General features: G+C 42.6%; 1 protein-coding gene across 3 annotated transcripts in view; it reads left to right on the top strand.

Moving 5' to 3' along the window:
* The window catches only part of capn15 (calpain 15), a 41,868-nt gene that overhangs the window by 940 nt on the left and 22,210 nt on the right, over window positions 1-18,718 (top strand). For 2 of the 3 annotated variants that reach the window (XM_049480754.1, XM_049480753.1), the window contains one exon: window positions 15,986-17,429. In XM_049480754.1, the coding sequence (XP_049336711.1) occupies window positions 16,008-17,429 (1,422 nt within the window). In that variant the 5' untranslated portion in view covers window positions 15,986-16,007. Of the gene's footprint in view, window positions 1-4,895; window positions 7,295-15,985; window positions 17,430-18,718 lie in introns of those variants that run through there. The other variant, XM_049480752.1, reaches the window with a different exon arrangement.

Here is an 18,718-nt window from a genome sequence, read left to right as displayed (position 1 = left end):
GTCTCTGTGTGTTACAGCCAGTCTGTATGTGTGTTACGGCCAGTCAGTCTGTGTGTGTTACAGGCAGTCAGTGTGTGTTAGTCAGCCAGTCTGTATGTGTTACAGCCAGTCTGTGTGTGTTACAGTCAGTCAGTCTGTGTGTGTTACAGCCAGTCTGTGTGTGTTACAGCCAGTCTGTGTGTGTTACAGCCAGTCTGTGTGTGTTACAGCCAGTCTGTATGTGTGTTACAGCCAGTCTGTATGTGTGTTACAGCCAGTCAGTCTGTGTGTGTTACAGCCAGTCAGTTTGTGTGTGTTACAGCCAGTCTGTGTGTGTGTGTGTGTGTGTGTTACAGTCAGTCTGTGTGTGTTACAGTCAGTCTGTGTGTGTGTTACAGTCAGTCTGTTACAGCCAGTCAGTCTGTGTGTGTGTGTTACAGCCAGTCTGTGTGTGTGTTACAGTCAGTCTGTGTGTGTTACAGCCAGCCTAAATCTGTGTTACAGCATGATTGTTTTCTGTGTTACAGCGTGACTGTTTTCCGTATTACAGCATGACTGTTTTCTGTGTTACAGCGTGACTGTTTTCCGTGTTACAGCGTGACTGTTTTCCCATTACAGCGTGACTGTTTTCCGTGTTACAGCGCAACCATTTTTCGAGTTACAGCATGACTGTTTTCCGTGTTACAGTATGACTTTGTCCGTGTTACAGTGTGACTGTGTCACAGTATGATTGTGTCCGTGTTACAGTGTGACTGTTTTCCCTGTTACAGCATGACTGTGTTAAAGCATGACTGTGTTACAGCATGACTGTGTTACAGTATGATTGTGTCCGTGTTACACTATGACTGTTTCACAGTATGATTGTGTCCATGTTACAGCGTGACTGTTTTCCCTGTTACAGTATGACTGTGTTACAGTATGACTGTGTCTACGTTAGTCCAAATGCCGTATGTAAAAAAACACTGTATGTTTGCGTGTCACATTACAGCACCAAAACTAATACCATGTGTTTAGCCACGCCTCCTCCTCCTGCTTTTCTGCAACAGTCGTGGTGAGGCTAGCTGTTAGCATAGCAGCTAACCTGCTCAGAAACTTAAACTTGTGAACGGTGTAGAGTCTCAGTGTATTATTGGATGACTGTCCACAGTCTGTCAGTCTGCTTCCACAGGGTGGGGCTAACACACACACACACACACACACACACAGCTGTTTACTGTTGATGATCTATGTTGTGTGTGTGTGTGTGCAGTATGATGATCTAAACACACACACTTCTGTTGATTTGGCCGCTGTTTATAACAGGTGTTGCTGAGTAACAGGTGATACAGAATAAAACTGTGTAGTGTGTGTGTGTGTGTGTGTGTGTGTGTGTGTGTGTGCGCGCGCTGTAGTCACATGCTGCTGTCTGTCAGTGTACATATGTAAGAGGAGTTTTAGTGGCATGCAGAAGTTTGGATACCCCTGTTCTAATATATAGTAGTAATGATAATAATAATAATAATAATAATAATAATAATAATAATAATAATAATAATAGAGTTGAAGATAAACTGATCTTTAGTCATAAAGTAAAAAAAAAACCCTTTCTTTTAATATTTAAATCAATATTTTAATATAATTTCTAAAGAAAAAAAGCTTTAAGCGTTGTACTCAGTGATATTCAGAGAATTTTCAAGTGTGGATAAAAGTAGGACGTGGAAATATAACAGAAACGTTGGTATGTTGAGCATGATGTTAAGGCAGCAGTGTATATTATTTTTACACAGATTAATCACGTTACCAAGGTTTCAGAGCCTGGTAACATCATAAAGGCTTTATTTAGTGATATAACTCTGCGTTATTACTGTCGAGTTTAAAAGCTGCAGAGATTTATTTTTATTTGTGCTGAAATATGGATAAAATATCATAACTAACTCTCACTATCAGCCTTCCTCACTTATTAATTACATTTTTACTCAGGATTTTAAAAGATTTTACTCTAAAATGCTTTAAAACTACCCTGAGATACAGAGAGGAAGCTCTGGTCAGAAAGGTCGAACTAAACAACAATACAGTATTATTACTTCCTCCCTCCCAACAATACAGGGAAGTACCAACCTTTATTTATTTATTTATTATCACAAGTTTTTCATTACATATATTATTGTTGTGATCAATAATTTTATACATTTGACTCTTTTATGTACATTTATGTATCTGTTATGAAACACTTATGAACAGGAGTGATAAGAGCTGTGAGTTTATCATGTGACAATGTGACAAAGTTCACAGGGCAATGTAACGTAGTGTAACTACTGTTCAAAAAGTACATTACTTTTTATATATTCTGCAGTTTCTCTCTCTCTCTTATTCTCTCTCTCTCTCTCTCTCTCTCTCTCTCTCTCACATTCACACACACACACACACACACACACACACACACAGTTGATGGCACGTTTCTTCTTTCCAGGTTGTTGAGTGTGGAATATGGAGCTACACTCAAGTTTATTTTCTCCATTAAAACTCTCACTTAAACTCAGTAACACAGAACCGTACAATATTCTAATTTGAAAGCATCAAACCTGCCTTGAGATTATTTATTCAAACTATATCTAATCTCTTTCTCTCTCATTTTATCTCTATATCTCTCTCTTTCTATCTCTCTCTATCTTTATCTCTCTCTGTATCTCTCTCTGATGGGGTGTTAATTCTTTCCAGGTTGTTGAGTGTGGAATATGGAGCTAAAATAGTGTTTGTTTTGTCCATTAAATCTCAGATAAACTCAGAGTAACTCAGTATTCCAATTTAAAACATAGTCAAAACTACCCTCAAATATTTATTATAATTTTTTATTTTTTTATTTTGTATTATAATTATTATTATTATACAGTGAAAATACTGAAGTCTGACAAATCTAAACCACACTACACTATTATTACTGTCCCTTCTCAACAATACAGGGTAGTACCAGCATTTAGAAAAAAGAATTATTTATTTATTCTCTCTCTCTCTCTCTCTCTCTTTCTGTCTCTTTTTCCTGGTATCACCTGTTACTCAGCAGCACCTGCTGCAGATATGAGTCAGAAAAAAGAGAGAGAGAGAAAGGCTTTGAGCCCCTATAGCAACAGCTGGCCTTCACACAACACAGCAGGTGTGTGTGTGTGTATGTGTGTGTGTGTGTGTGTGTGTATGTGTGTGTGTGTGTGTGTGTGTGTGTGTGTTCCAGTCAGACCAGTCAGGATGGTTCTATTTCCTCATAGCGGTAATGGAATGACTGTGGTGACGTGGTTTGTGCGTAATCGTGTGCTTGTGTCCAAAAGATGTTTGATTTTAGCGTATCAGCAATACTTACATCCAGTAACCAAGTAACCAATAACTTTATTTTTAAGTAGTAATGTCTAATTTTTGCTTGTGTAGTTTGATTTTCAAATTGTAAATTGCTTTATGGAAAATGCTAATGTTTATATGATCCACGTACTCATTCTGACAGACTGTAATACACTGCAGAAAGTGTAAATATTGGCCGTATTCAGGACAGTTGTTTGGAATAACCTGAAGAAGAAAGTCGTCACTGGTGTACTGAGTAACAGAAGTTGAACAGCAGGAAAACCACAGCAGTTGACGACTAAAACATTGTGAGTTCTGTAAAGAAAAGCTCTAAAACAAGTGTTGGTGTGCTTTTTGCCATGAAGTGCAGAGACGATCCTATGGACTGATGAGATGAAGATTATTGATTACCACCAGTGTGATGGAAAGGCTAAAGTTTGGAGAAAGAAAGGATCTGCTTATGATTTTAAACATACCAGCTCATCTGTGAAACACAGTGGAGGTAGTTCCATGGCTTGGGCTTTCATGGTGTTATACATGTGGGCGACAGAGGATGTCTGGTCATCTCTGGATCTTAAAAATTTGTCTGGTTTCACGTTAGATATCTGACATTTTGCACCATTTTTACTGGAATTTTAACTTTAATTTATTGTGCTTTAAAAGTGTTATTACAAGTAGCTTTTTTCTCTGTTCAATTTATCATGCGTTCTTTATTCCTGCGTCCTACGTTGGCTTTATACCAGGGGTGGGCGATATGGCCCTAAAATAATATCATGATTTTTCATGTTATTTATGCTATAATGATACTCTTGGCGATATGACTAAATTAAAGCCCTGAATTAGAAACCTTTTTTTCAACAATACACTACTGTAACAAAATTAAAATTACATAAAAATACAAGAATTTTATCAGATTTGTAACAGAAGTCAATGATCCAGAATTTCATGATACTAATAATAATACACTCCAGATATATATCTCCATATATTCAGGATTAAAGTAAAATAAATGATACTGGACAGATATAATCTGTCTCTAGTAGATATATAATGGGAAATGAAAACAGTGTGAATTTTATTTTGTGATAATTATATGATATGGCACCCTATTTTTAGGGTATAATATCAATATTCAAAAATGGTGATAATATTGTATACAATATGACACACCTTTAGTACATACAAATATTTTAATTGACACCACTAAAATAAATATAATTGCATTTTAATTGCATATTTATTTTATTTACGTTTAGATATCCCCTATAACATCTTGCGATTAATTGCAATTAATCACAGAATATTGTTGTGATTAATCGTATAACATTTTTTAATCAGTTGACTGTACTAAAATGTGTGTGTGTCCTGAGATCACACAGCCCCTTTAAAGCAGCAGTGGTTCACTTGAGCTGTGTGTGTGTGTGTGTGTGTGTGTGTGTGTGTGTGTGCACGCGAGTGTGTGTGTGTGTGTGTGTGTGTGTGTGTGTGTCACAGAGGTTTCTTGAACAGAGCCCTGTTCTCTGCGGGTTGGTGCGCATGCGTGCTGCTGACTCGCAGTAATCCTCGCGAAAGCAGAGCAGCATCTGATCAGAGAGAGAGAGAGAGCGGTGGAGTATCAGCAGCCTCTCGCGCAAGGACGAGCATCTCCTGCTGCCGGAGTCTGCGGGGTAGAGCTGCTGTCGCGCGCCGGGGGAGGGGCTCCGGTTATCCTGACTCTGAGGGGTAGAGCTGCTGCTGCTGCTGCTGCTGCTGTTGTGTTTTTTCTTTTTCTTTTTTTTCCAGAGGAGCACAGAGAGAGGCTTCTTCCCCCTGCAGTGCTAACGGAGGCTAATGCTAAACATACACACACTCTCGCGCACAGACACTCACTCTCGCGCACACGCACAGCGGCTAATCCTCCCAACAGCTGCAGCACCGAGACGAGGCTCGCGCAGGCCGGTTCCTCCAACACTGTGAGCGAGGGCGAGGGGGGCAGCGCGCGAGAGAGGGGCTCCCAGGCTAATACACAGCGCGAAAGTGGGCCAGAGCCGGAGCTGCTGCACAGCATTCTGGGAAAACGGGTCTTCTGAGGAGAGGAAGTGGACAGAGGAGTGACCGACACTGACTCACATTCGCCCACATGCACACTCTTTAGCACACATCACACACATGCACACTCTTTAGAGGAGTGACCGATTCCATCACACACAGGAAGAGGAGTGACCATCTCGCACCATCCACAGGAACACTCTTTAGAGGAGTGACCTATACCATCTTTCATCACAAAGACACACTCTTTAGAGAAGCGAACATCTCTCACTGTCCACAGGAACACTCTTTAGAGGAGTGACCACAAAATCTCACGTTACATCACATCTCACACAGGCACACACTTTTTAGAGGAGTGACCAACACCATCCCACATCACAAAGACACTTTAGAGGAGTGTCCAACACCATCGCACACCACATCACACACAGACACACTCTTTAGAGAAGTGATCAATACCATCTTATATCGCATTACTCAAAAGCACACTCTTTAGAAGAGTGACCGAAATAACTCACACCACACCACATCACACACAAGCACACACTTTAGAAGAGTGAACAACACCTTCTCGCACCACAAAGACACACTCTTTAAAGAGTGTCCAACAACATTTCACACCACATCACCCAAGGGCACACTTTTTAGAAGAGTGACCGATACCATCTCACACTACTCCGCATTACATACAGGCACACTCTTTAAAGGAGTGACCAACACTGGCTTACATTCGTCCACGTTCACACTCTTTTTAGAGGAGTGCCCGACACCATCTTACACCACACCATCCACAGACACACTCTTTAAAGTCACACGCTTTAGCTGAGTGATCTTCACAGATACACACTCTAGAAGTGTGACCATGACAAATTTTCACTCTTTATTACACAAGCTTTAGCAGAGTGACCATCTAACATACACACATTAGGAGAATGACTGTCTCACACTTAGCAGAGTGGCTATCTCTCATACAAACACACTCTTTAGAGGAGTGAACATTCATGCATGCACACTCTTTAACATGAGCGACTAATTCTCATACACACTTCGGAAGAGTGACTGTTTTATACACACTCTTTAGTACATTGACGCTTTAGTACATTACGTGCACACTCTTTGAGTAGTGAAGGCTTGTACATACACACCTTAGAAAAGTGATAATTTCTTTCATTTAGAGAAGCGACTGTCTCACACATGCACTCTCTTTTAGGAGTGAACACTTATATACTTATATACACACTCCCTAGCAAAGAGCGCACACTTTAGTGGAGTGACTGTAACAGACACTCTAACAGTCGTGAACATTTCACACTCATCTGTACCAGAGTGACCGCTCACACAGACACTCCAGCAGAGTGAGCGTCTCGTGTTTCCTACATGAGTCTAAGTGCTCTCTCACACACTTTAGTAGAGTGACCATCACTCAGACACACTGTCTCTCTCTCTCTCTCTCTCTCTCTCTGTAACACAGAGAACTATCTCTCTCTCTCTCACACACACTCTCACACCCTGGAGTGGAGGCTTCACACACACTCTCTAGCTGAGCGGCTGTCTCTCACACACACTCGTGCCCTTGTTTCTGTCACTCCAGCTGTCTGAGAGGCTGAGCGGAGGCCATGCTGCGGACTCTGTAGCGCGAGAGTGCACGTAAAAGTGCGAGAGCGTGTGAGAGTGTGTGTGCACTCGGCGATGTGTGTATGAAATGGAGAACTCTAGAACCGGACAGGTCGAGGAGAGGTTTGAGAACACCTGACCGCAGTGTGTGTTCGCGTGTTTGGTTTCCCGCGGTTACGGTCGAGGTGGCGATGGGCAGTTCGGCGTCGTCGTTGGCGACAGAGACTGAGTCGGAGCACGGTTTCAGCAGCGCTGCGTACACGCCGGCGCCCCCGGTGGGCTGGATGAGGAACAGCCACAGCAGTCCGGTGTGGGGGAGCACCTTCATCACCCGGCAACAACATCCCATAGCACACAGGGAGCGCAGGTAACGCTTACACACCAAAGTTGTGCAGTACTGAATACCGTACTGAGTACTGTACTGAGGAACTTACTGAGAACAGTACTAACAACCGTAGAGTACTGTACTGAGTAACTTATTTAGAACTGTGCTGAGAACTGTAGTAAAACCGTACTTAGAACTGTATTCAGAGACCGAAGTATTGTCCAATACTAGTACTGATCCAAGTACTGAAATGAAGAGTACTGTACGATACCAGTACTGAATGCAAAGTATTGCCCGATACCAGTACTTATCCAAGTACTGAAATGCAGAGTATCGTCCGATACCAAAACTGATTCGATTACTGAAACCAGTACATTTTCAAATACTGAAATGCAGAGTACTGGCCGATACCAATACTGATCCAAGTACTGAAAGGTGGAGTATTGTCCAATACCTGTACTAATCCAAGAACAGAAATGCAGAGTATTGTCTGGTAGCAATGTTGATAAAACTTTAAGACTGATACAAGTACTGAAATGCAGAGTATTGTCTGGTCCAAGTATTGAAACCCAGAGTACTGCCTGAAATCCAAGAATTGATACACAGAATATTGCCTGATACCAGTACTGATCCAAGTACTAAAAGCCAGAGTACTGGCCGATCCAAGCACTGAAATGCAGAGCACTGGTTGATACCAGTACTGATCCAAGTACTAAACCCCTGAAACCAAAACTGTTCCAAATACTGAAATGCAGAGTATTGCATGGTACCAGTACTAATCTTAGTGAAAGGCAGAGCACTGGCTGAAACCAATACTGATCCAGGTACTGAAACCCAGAGTACTGACTAATAGTAATAAACGCAATCTGAAACCACAGATATTAAAACTAATTTTAAAGATCAATCTTGCGTTTTTATGAATCAATATCACCCAGTTTTCACAATAGTAACAAAAGAAAGTTGCAGAAAAAGATTAAAATAATCAGGAGTTTAAAATCAATCATTGACCAAATAAATCAGATCGGATGAAACAGGCCACGGCTGAGTGCAGGGCTTATCTGTGTGATAAGACTGGACTTCCTGGTGTGTGTGTGTGTGTGTGGAGTGTAGGAAGTGTGTGTTGCTGAGTCATGGGGTATGGTGGCCTGTATTGATCGTTTATATGGACAGACTGAGAGCCATTATTTATTCATCTACTGCACCACTACTCTAGTGTCTGCACATGTCATACTGAGTGTGTGTGAGTAAGTGTGTAAGAGTGTGTGTGTGTGTGTGTGTGTGTGGAAATCAAGAGGAAGATGGATGATCACAAGGCATCAAACCAAGCAGAACTGACAAGAGTTTTTGTGTCAGGAGCAGAATAAGTTCATCCAAAAGCAGTGTGTAAGACTGGTGGAGGAGAACATGCCAAAATCCAGGATTATTTCACTAAATATTGATTTCTGAGAAACTACACCACCTAAACTAGTGTATATATTTTTCCAGACGTAGGTTAGCAGGTAAGCTGCTGTTTCAGGTGTGCAGCAGGTGTTGATGAAGGCATGCTGCACATCCAGTTCCAGCACAAACGCGTCTAACTGGCCAAACCGCTGACTCTGCACTATCAGCACAGCTGTTCATGCCCTGTTTCTTCTGATATCGAGGGAGTTTTTCCTGCTTTTATTGGAGTAACTGTTTCTACTTCCCAACTTTCAAGTATAGTATGGAGCTCCATCATTTTAGAGAACACAGTTTTTCCTCTGCTCCACAGATCAATACTGGAGGTTTATACCCCTCTATAACCATATCTGGTATTAGACCTTAGACATTAGTTTATCTGAGCTCCAGATAGTCTTAATCTATTGGCAGAACTTCAAAAAGCCGGTACCGCATTCCTGGATGGGCTCAATCCCGAGCCGCTGGTTTAGGTTGGGACTTTGCTATTATAATATTAATATATGTAATATTTGTTTTAAATAAATCTGGATTTGGCTGTTTGCTGGTTTCAGACGGTCTAAACTGGTCTTTGGTGGATGAAGCTGGTTATCCAGGTGAAAACCTACCCTATACTGGTAAAAGCTGGTGAGACTGGTTGAATACATTATGTTAAACTGGTAGACCAGCAGAGCATGTGATTGTATTTGAGTTTTATTAATGCCAACTTTAAAGGCTTGGCTTAGGTCGGTCATGTTGGTGGATCAGAGAAACCAGCAGGTTTCTTTTGAAACATATGCTACATATTTAGGATTATCCACTTATCTGACTTACCAGTTTAACCAGTTTGAGCTGGCCAGGATATTTGCATGTTTACCTGAAACTAGTAAACACTTCCTCATTACTCTCCTTATCGTAAGGTGTTGGGGTGTTTTTAGAGCAGGTAGGTTGTGTATTTATTACATTAATTAATTAATTAGTTAATATGCTATGAAAATAAGTGTTATTCCATCCCCAACACCCAGACTAATCCAAATCTCACAGACTCATCCCAAAACTCTCAGACTTATTCCCAAGTTTCTAAACTCATCCAGTTTCTAAAAACACCCAGTCTCATCATCGACACCCAAACTCATCCCAAACCTTCAGACTTATCTCCAACACCCAGGCGCATCTTCAGACATATCCCAAACTTTTAAAATCATTCCCAAGCTCCCAAACTCATCCTCAAGCTCCTAAACTCATCCCAAATCCTAGGATTCATCCCTAAATCCCAGGTGCATCCCCAGACTCATCCCCAAGCTCCTAAACTCATCCCAAACTCCCAGATTCATCCACAGACTCAATCCAAACCCTTAGACTCATTCCCAACACCCAACCGCATCCTCAGACTCATCCCCAACTCCCAAACTTATCTCCAGCAACCAGGCGCATCCTTAAACTCAAGACTCATCCCAAATTCATAAACACAGCTCCAACCTTTAGACCCATCCACAAGCTCCCAGACTCATCCCCAACACCCACATGCATCCCCAGACTCATCCTAAACTTCCTGACTCATCCATAAGCTCCTAGACACATCTCCAAGCTCTCAGACTCATCCCAACACACCTGATGCCTCCCCAGACTCATCACAAACTCATCCCAATGTCCCAGACTCGACCCAAATCCACAGACTCATTCCAAACTTCCAGACTCATCCCAAACTTCCAGACTCATCCTGAATCTCCTAGACTCACTCCTTAACTTATAGACTTATCTCCAAGTCCACAACTCCTCAGTTATTAGAATAAATGCTGTGATGGGTTCAGTGTGCTGAATGTAGAGGGACTGATCACTGCAGTGTTAAATGTTTTAATGTAATTTATAATAATTAAATAGCTGTATTATATATGTGTGTGTGTGTGTATACACACAGAGCAGGTCTGTAGGAGTGTGTGTGTGAGTGTGTGTGAGTGTGTGTGAGTGTGTGTGTGTGAGTGTGTGTGTGTGTGTATACACAGAGCAGGTCTGTAGGAGTGTGTGAGTGTGTAAGAGTGTGAGTGTGTAAGAGTGTGAGTGTGTGAGTGTGTGTGTGTATACACACAGAGCAGGTCTGTAGGAGTGTGTGAGTGTGTAAGAGTGTGTGTGTGTGAGTGTGTGTGTATACACACAGAGCAGGTCTGTAGGAGTGTGTGAGTGTGTAAGAGTGTGTGTGTGTGAGTGTGTGTGTATACACAGAGCAGGTCTGTAGGAGTGTGTGTGAGTGTGTGTGTGTGTGTGTAAGAGTGTGTAAGAGTGTGAGTGTGTATACACACAGAGCAGGTCTGTAGGAGTGTGTGAGTGTGCAGGGAGATGTATCAGAGTTCTGGGAGTTCCAGGGAACTCCTGCTCTTTCAGTTTCAGTTTGAGTGTAGTAGAAACACCCAGGAAACCCTACAGACGCTGTGAAGGTACTGTGCTGCTGCGGGAATGCTTTATAACCTGTTATACCCTGTTATAACCTGTTCTAACCTGTTATACCCTGTTATAACCTGTTATAACTGTGTGTGATCACAGTAACTGTTTTTACACTGTTTAGTCGCTGTGTGTGATGTGTGCTATTGTATTCTTTTCTGTATTTAGTCTGTATTTAGTTTCACACTGCAGTTTAGTGACTGGGAGACTAAACACCTTTACTACATCCTATCATCATCAGCCACGTGGGCGGAGTCTCTCTATACTTCACGCTGATTGGTTTGTAGGATGTTCCGTTTGCAGGTGTTGTGCTGAATTCTGTCTCCCTGCCAGACTGAGTGCAGGTTTGTGGAGGTTGTGGTTTATGGATCAGTAGATCTTTCACTCCTGCTGTTTTAAAACACAGTAAGTGTGAGTGTGTGTGTGTGTGTGTGTGTGTGTGTGTGTGTGTGTGTGGATTGTGTGTCAAGTGTGTGTGTGTGTGTGTGTGTGTGTATGTGTGTGTGTATTGTGTGTTGAGTGTGAGTGTGAGTGTATGTGTGAAGGACAGCAAGTGAAACCATGACCTACATTATTAGAGTGTGTGTCAGGCTCGGGCTGTCCCGCCCATCACTTGGGATAGGGCAGGACTCTGAGACAGGGGGCGGGACCCTGGGGAATGGGGCGGGACTCTAAAGCAGCAGGCGGGACTCCAGTTGAGGGGCTCAATTCAGGGGAGTACATGAGTACATTTTAGGACCATATAAATATAATAATACCATTATCTGTAATCTACTAATACAATGAATCCACTGAACTATTGATATTAAAGTTTTGATATTAATAATGTTATAATAATAATTATAAAATTAAAGTTTATTGAAGATGGGAGCGCTACAATATATTGTACAGCCCAGTGTAGCATCCTGCAGACAGCACTACTGTGTACATTATATATATATATATATACACACACACATATTTACACACACATACACACTCTGTGTGGTAGTGTCCCTATCTCTCTACAGCAGCCAGTGTTTGTACCCATAGCAACAAGCTTCATTTTCTCCACCAATCACAATTCAGCAGCCATCTGTGTGTAAAATAACTCTCTCTCTCTCTCTCTCTCTCTCTCTCTCTTTCTCGCTCTTTTTCACTCTCTTTCTCTCGCTTTATTTTGCTGTGTGTACATATATATATATATGTGTGTGTGTGTGTGTGTGTGTGTGTGTGCACTAGTGCAGCAGTAGATTCAAGATTTTTTTTTTTATTGTCAGGTCACAGAGTACAGGTGAACAACAAGTGAAAAACTTGGGTGCAGATTCCCACCAATGTGCAGATAATAATATTTACAATAAGAATAATAAAATAAAATAGAATATACAGATAACATTACAATATACACAATACAGACCATAACCTACACTATAGACATATTAATATATGGTATTGCACAAACATATGTTAAGTAAGACTACATATATAAATATACGATGCTATATAGATGTGCAGGTATCTAGAGTGTATAGGGTAAGTGTAAGTATGTTGTATAGGGCATGTTGTATAGGGTCTGTTGTTGTATAGGGTATGCTATATGGGGTAAGTTGTATGGGGTATGTTGTATAGGGCATGATGTATAGGGTATGTTGTACATGGTATGTTATGGGTATGTTGTATAGGGTATGATGCATGGGGTATGTTGTACAGGGTATGTTTAAGTATAGGGCATATTGTATGGGCTATACTGTATAGGGTATGTTGTATAGGGCATATTGTATGGGGTATGTTATATAAGTATAGGGAATGTTGTATAGGGTATGCTGTATTGGATATGATGCATGCGGTATGTTGTACAGGGTATGTTGATGTATAGGATATGTTGTATAGGATATGTTGTATAGGGCATGTTGTATAGGGTATGTTATATATGTTAAGGGTATGTTGATGTATAGGGTATGTTGTATAGGGTATGTTGTACATGGTATGTTGTATAGGGTATGTTGTTGTATGGGGTATGTTGTATAGGGTATGTTATATATGTATATGGTATGTTGGTGTATAGGGTATGTTATATATGTATAGGGTATGTTGGTGTATAGGGTATGTTGTATAGGGTATGTTATATATGTATATGGTATGTTGGTGTATAGGGTATGTTATATATGTATAGGGTATGTTGGTGTATAGGGTATGATGTATATGGTATGTTATATATGTATATGGTATGTTGGTGTATAGGGTATGATGTATGGGGTCTGTTGTGTAGAGTAACACAATCCTCCTAGTTACCAGAGCCAGAATACCATCACACACTCAGAGTGCTGAACTGGAACAGGGCCAGTCGTGATGTCAGTGCTAATGGCTGGGTTTATTCTCTAAAACGTCTCACGCTGTGTGTGTGTGTGTGTGTGTGTGTGTGTGTGTGTGTGTGTGTGTGTGGTGACACAGTGCTAATTGTTTTTCAGCCAAAAGTCCCAGCATGCAGAGGGAGGGGTCCTGTAGTCAACAAACGCAAACACACACACTTACCCAGCATTCACACGGGCCGGCGTCAACTCGCTCAAATAGATTAGCATGCTGGCTAATCTAACAAGCTACCTATTGAGTGACCAACCTACCATATAACAGATTACAGTGCTGGTGATTCTGTATCTACTGTAACTGTAGATTAATTACAGAGCAGTACGGGTACAACAGATTACGGTGCTGGTGATTCTGTATCTACTGTAACTGTAGATTAATTACAGAGCAGTACGGGTACAACAGATTACGGTGCTGGTGATTCTGTATCTACTGTAACTGTAGATTAATTACAGAGCAGTACGGGTACAACAGATTACAGTGCTGGTGATTCTGTATCTACTGTAACTGTAGATTAATTACAGAGCAGTACGGGTACAACAGATTACAGTGCTGGTGATTCTGTATCTACTGTAACTGTAGATTAATTACCAAGCAGTACGGGTACAACAGATTACAGTGCCAGAGCAGTACGGGTACAACAGATTACAGTGCTGGTGATTCTGTATCTACTGTAACTGTAGATTAATTACAGAGCAGTATGGGTACAACAGATTACAGTGCTGGTGATTCTGTATCTACTGTAACTGTAGATTAATTACAGAGCAGTACGGGTACAACAGATTACGGTGCTGGTGATTCTGTATCTACTGTAACTGTAGATTAATTACAGAGCAGTACGGGTACAACAGATTACAGTGATGGTGATTCTGTATCTACTGTAACTGTAGATTAATTACAGAGCAGTACCGGTACAACAGATTACAGTGCTGGTGATTCTGTATCTACTGTAACTGTAGATTAATTACAGAGCAGTACGGGTATAACAGATTACAGTGCTCAAATCAAATCAAATTTATTTGTATAGCGCTTTTTACAACAGGTGTTGGCACAAAGCAGCTTTACAGAAACATGATTACAGGACAAAGAATCAGGCAAAACATTACACATAGAAAATACAGAATACAGAACCCCCAGTGAGCGCGGAGGCAAGGAAAAACTCCCTCAGAGCTGCAGGAGGAGGAAGAAACCTTGGGAGGACCAAGACTCACATTTAAGGGGGGACCATCCTACCACTGGTCAAACGGCTTTTAAATAGAAATTTAAAAAGTCTTTTATACATCCATATAGGTTTTATGTACTCAGGAGTGTAATAGCGCCACTAATGGCTTGGATGTAATCTGTAGTGGAGAGTAAGATGGTCGATGAGCAGCTGATCTGTGGTGGTGGTGGAGAAGAGCTGACTTCAGAAACTTCCATCAGTCTGGCCGGACAGGAGACGCGAGAGCCTGAGGGTCCAACATCGGTATCGGGTCAGACAGGTGGGCAGTCAGTAACTCGGAGGAAGGCAGAGAGATGGAATTAGTTTTGACTGGATTTATGCAAAACTGAGAATATTAAAACATTATCAGTGTGTGGCTAATGACTCCGGCAGAACTGAATAAAACAGCCTAACTAAAGGCAGAGAGCCAGAAGGTAACATAGACATGGAGGCACCCTGAAACACCAGCATCCACCCACTCCACCGTCCACAAACCTGAGTGACCGTGTGCAGTGGGAGAACAACAGCACCAGCATCTCAGTTTACCACAATTTCCTCTGTCCATGAACCCCTGAATCTGCAGCCTTATCTAAAGGAAAAAACATTAATTACCAAAAGCTAAACTAAACAAGTAAGTTTTCAGTCTAGACTTAAAGATTGAGACTGTGTCTGAGTCCCGAACATATTCGGGGAGATTATTCCAGAGTTGAGGCGCTTTATAAGAGAAAGCTCTTCCTCCTGCAGAGCTCCTCTGAATTTTAGGCACTACTAATAAACCAGCACCCTGAGATCTGAGTAATCGCGGTGGTTCATAACAGGAGATGAGGTCTTGTAAATACTCAGGAGCGAGTCCGTGTAGGGCTTTATACGTTAACAGGAGAATTTTATAGTCTATGCGGAATTTGACTGGAAGCCAGTGCAGTGCTGATAGTACTGGACTAATATGGTCAAATTTTCTAGTTTTAGTAAGGACCCTGGCTGCAGCATTTTGAACTAGCTGAAGTTTTGATTTTGATTTGATGATTACAGTGCTGGTGATTCTGTATCTACTGTAACTGTAGATTAATTACAGAGCAGTACGGATACAACAGATTACAGTGCTGGTGATTCTGTATCTACTGTAACTGTAGATTAATTACCAAGCAGTACGGGTACAACAGATTACAGTGCCAGAGCAGTACGGGTACAACAGATTACAGTGCTGGTGAGTCTGTATCTACTGTAACTGTAGATTAATTACAGAGCAGTACGGGTACAACAGATTACTGCATTTACTGTTCAACCAACTATAGTAATGTTTAATACTGGAATTATTTATATTTTCTCTGTTTCTCTTCCAGTCACTCTCACTCCCCCGGCTCCATGGCAGCAGTGGTGAGCTCTGATTGGTCGTGTGGGCGCTGCACATTCCTGAACCCGGGTGGTTCTCCTCGATGCTCCATCTGCGAGGCTCCGCGCCACAAACCGGACCTCAACCACATCCTGCGACTCAGCGGCGCCCCCGAGCCTCGCTGGACCTGCCCACGCTGTACCCTCACCAACCACCACGCGGCAGGACTATGTTCAGTCTGTGGCTCCTCTCCCCCAGTCCCCAATGGCCCTGCTTCGCCAGCTCAGGTTCCGCCCACTTCCACTTTAGAGTCTACCTCCGTCTCGGAGCCCAGAGGACAGCAGGCTAGTGAGGATTCCCGGGAGGCGGAGTCTAACGGAGAGGTCAGAGTGAGGGTGGGTGGGGACTTGTCCTCAGGGTGGGCGTGTCCTCGCTGTACGCTGGTTAACACACCTGTAGCGATGTCCTGTTCGGCGTGTGGCGGCCCACGAAAACTTTCCCTGCCCAAAATCCCGCCCGAGGCACTCGTCGTTCCAGAGGTTCGAACACCTGTATCGGGGTTTCCCACACAAACTGGAGGGGCGCCGAATGCCCCGCCCCTTCTCATCGACCTCACAGAGGATTCGCCACCTCCAGCCCCCTCTGATTCGCCCTCTCCGCCCCCCAGTACGAACCCTGCCCCCTTTTTACCACCTTCGTTTTCTTCCCTTCAGAACAACCCTGTTCCACGCAGCAGAAGGGAAGTCCCGCCCCCTGGAAGGCCGCCAAACCCCGCCCCCTCCCCGACGTCACCTTCCTCCGCCGGCCCGACCGCCAAACCCAAGTCAGAGCAAACTTATGCCATCAAAAGACTCAGCGTTCTGGAGGAGGAGGAGCCAAACCATCCGGTGGCGCCGGTCACGTCTCCGCCGTCCTGGAAGTGTCCGGGATGCTCCGCCCCCTCTGGACCCTCCATGCTGGCGGCGGGGCGATGTGACGCGTGTAAGGGATCACGTCCGGGGTCGAGTGGTGATGTCATCGATGTTTTAGGTGAATCGGTACGTTTTACTCCGGCGTCGCCGTCCAGCCCGGACTTCACATCGTGGGCGTGTTCTAAATGTACGTTAAGGAACCCGACAGGAACGGGACACTGCACGGCCTGCGGCTCCTCCAAACTGCACGGCTTCTCCGAGTCCTGCACGTCCTGCTCGGTCAAACACTCGCACGCTCGCGCTGCGGGGACGGGGCCGGAGAAGGGCGGGGCCACTCAGTGGGCGTGTCCGGCCTGCACGCTGCTGAACGAGGGGCGTGTGAAGCACTGCGTGGCGTGTCACACGGCGCAGCAGTACCTCAGTCTGAAGCGCAGCGCTAAAGCTCTGAGGCGGCGGGAGAGCGTTCACGTGGAGCAGCGGCGGCGCACCGACGAGGGAGAGGCCAAGGAGCTGTGGGAGAACATCGTCAGCTTCTGCAGAGAGGTGAGCGTCTGTCTGTCTGTCTGTTATTCCTGTATATCGGTCTATTAATCTGCATATTTTTCTGTGTCTGTCTGTATATTATTTCGGTATATCCACAGCTCTGTAAAAAATAAGTCCATCACCTGAATCAGTTTCTCTGATTTAGCTATTTATAGGTTTATGTTTGAGTAAAATTAACATTTGTTTGTCATTTAGAGCATTTATTTATTTTATTTGCAGAAAAAGAAAAAGATGCAGAGCTTTCAGACCTCAAATAATGCAATGAAAACAAGTTCATATTCATAAAGTTTTAAGAGTTCAGAAATAATCAATATTTGGTGGAATAATCCTGGTTGGTTTTTAATCAGTTTTTTTTTCATGCATCTTGGCATCATGTTCTCCTCCACCAGTCTTACACACTGCTTTTGGATAACTTTATGCTGCTTTACTCCTGGTGCAAAAATTCAAGCAGTTCAGTTTGGTGGTTTGATGGTTTGTGATCATCCATCTTCCTCTTGATTATATTCCAGAGGTTTTTACCTCTTTCTGTTTGCCTAAAATTTCCCAAAAGCGTCTGTCGTTGTGAAATATATAAATAAATATAAATAATAACTGAATACAGTGATATAAAGTGGGAAGTTGTGCTGCGGCTCCTCTCAGTAAAGTTGGGTCAGGTTTTCCGCTGAGCAGAATCTCCTCTTATTTAATAACAGTGAGTAGAAATATATATATCCTATAGTAGTGATGGATGCAGTGTGTGGTTTAGCATCGTCTTCCTGAAACTTCGAAATGTGTTTTGCTTTTTATTGTTAATAAAATTAGGGTCTATAAGATTTGAAAATTATTGCATTTTGTTTTATTTACTTGTATTTAAAAACTCCCAACTTTAGTTAATGTACATTATGTATCTATTCCTCTCTCTACACATCTCTCTCTCTCTCTCTCTCTTTCTCTCTCTCTCTCTCCTCCACTCGTGTTAAGGTGAACTCTGGAGTATTTTTAGAAACAGTAGTAGCAGCAATTATTCAGCCCCCTAAAGCGAAAAATAACGCCATCTCCACACACACACACACACACACACACACACACACCGTATACTACACATCTAAAATGCATCATTTATATGGATCAGGCTGCGGTACCCACTGTGCTACTGTTTCCATGTAGATCAGCCATAACATTACAACCATTTACAGCTGAATAAACGTTAACAGGATAGATGATCTGACTGAGTGGTGCATATATGTATCTGTGTATATTAGGGGTGTAACGGTACCTGTATTCAATACAGAGGTCACGTTCAGTTCGCG

The sequence above is a fragment of the Astyanax mexicanus genome, chromosome 6, assembly GCF_023375975.1.
Source record: "Astyanax mexicanus isolate ESR-SI-001 chromosome 6, AstMex3_surface, whole genome shotgun sequence".
Classification (NCBI taxonomy): Eukaryota; Metazoa; Chordata; class Actinopteri; order Characiformes; family Acestrorhamphidae; genus Astyanax; species Astyanax mexicanus.
Note: the sequence above shows the minus strand (reverse complement) of the source record. Positions and strands in the feature narration are given on the sequence as shown.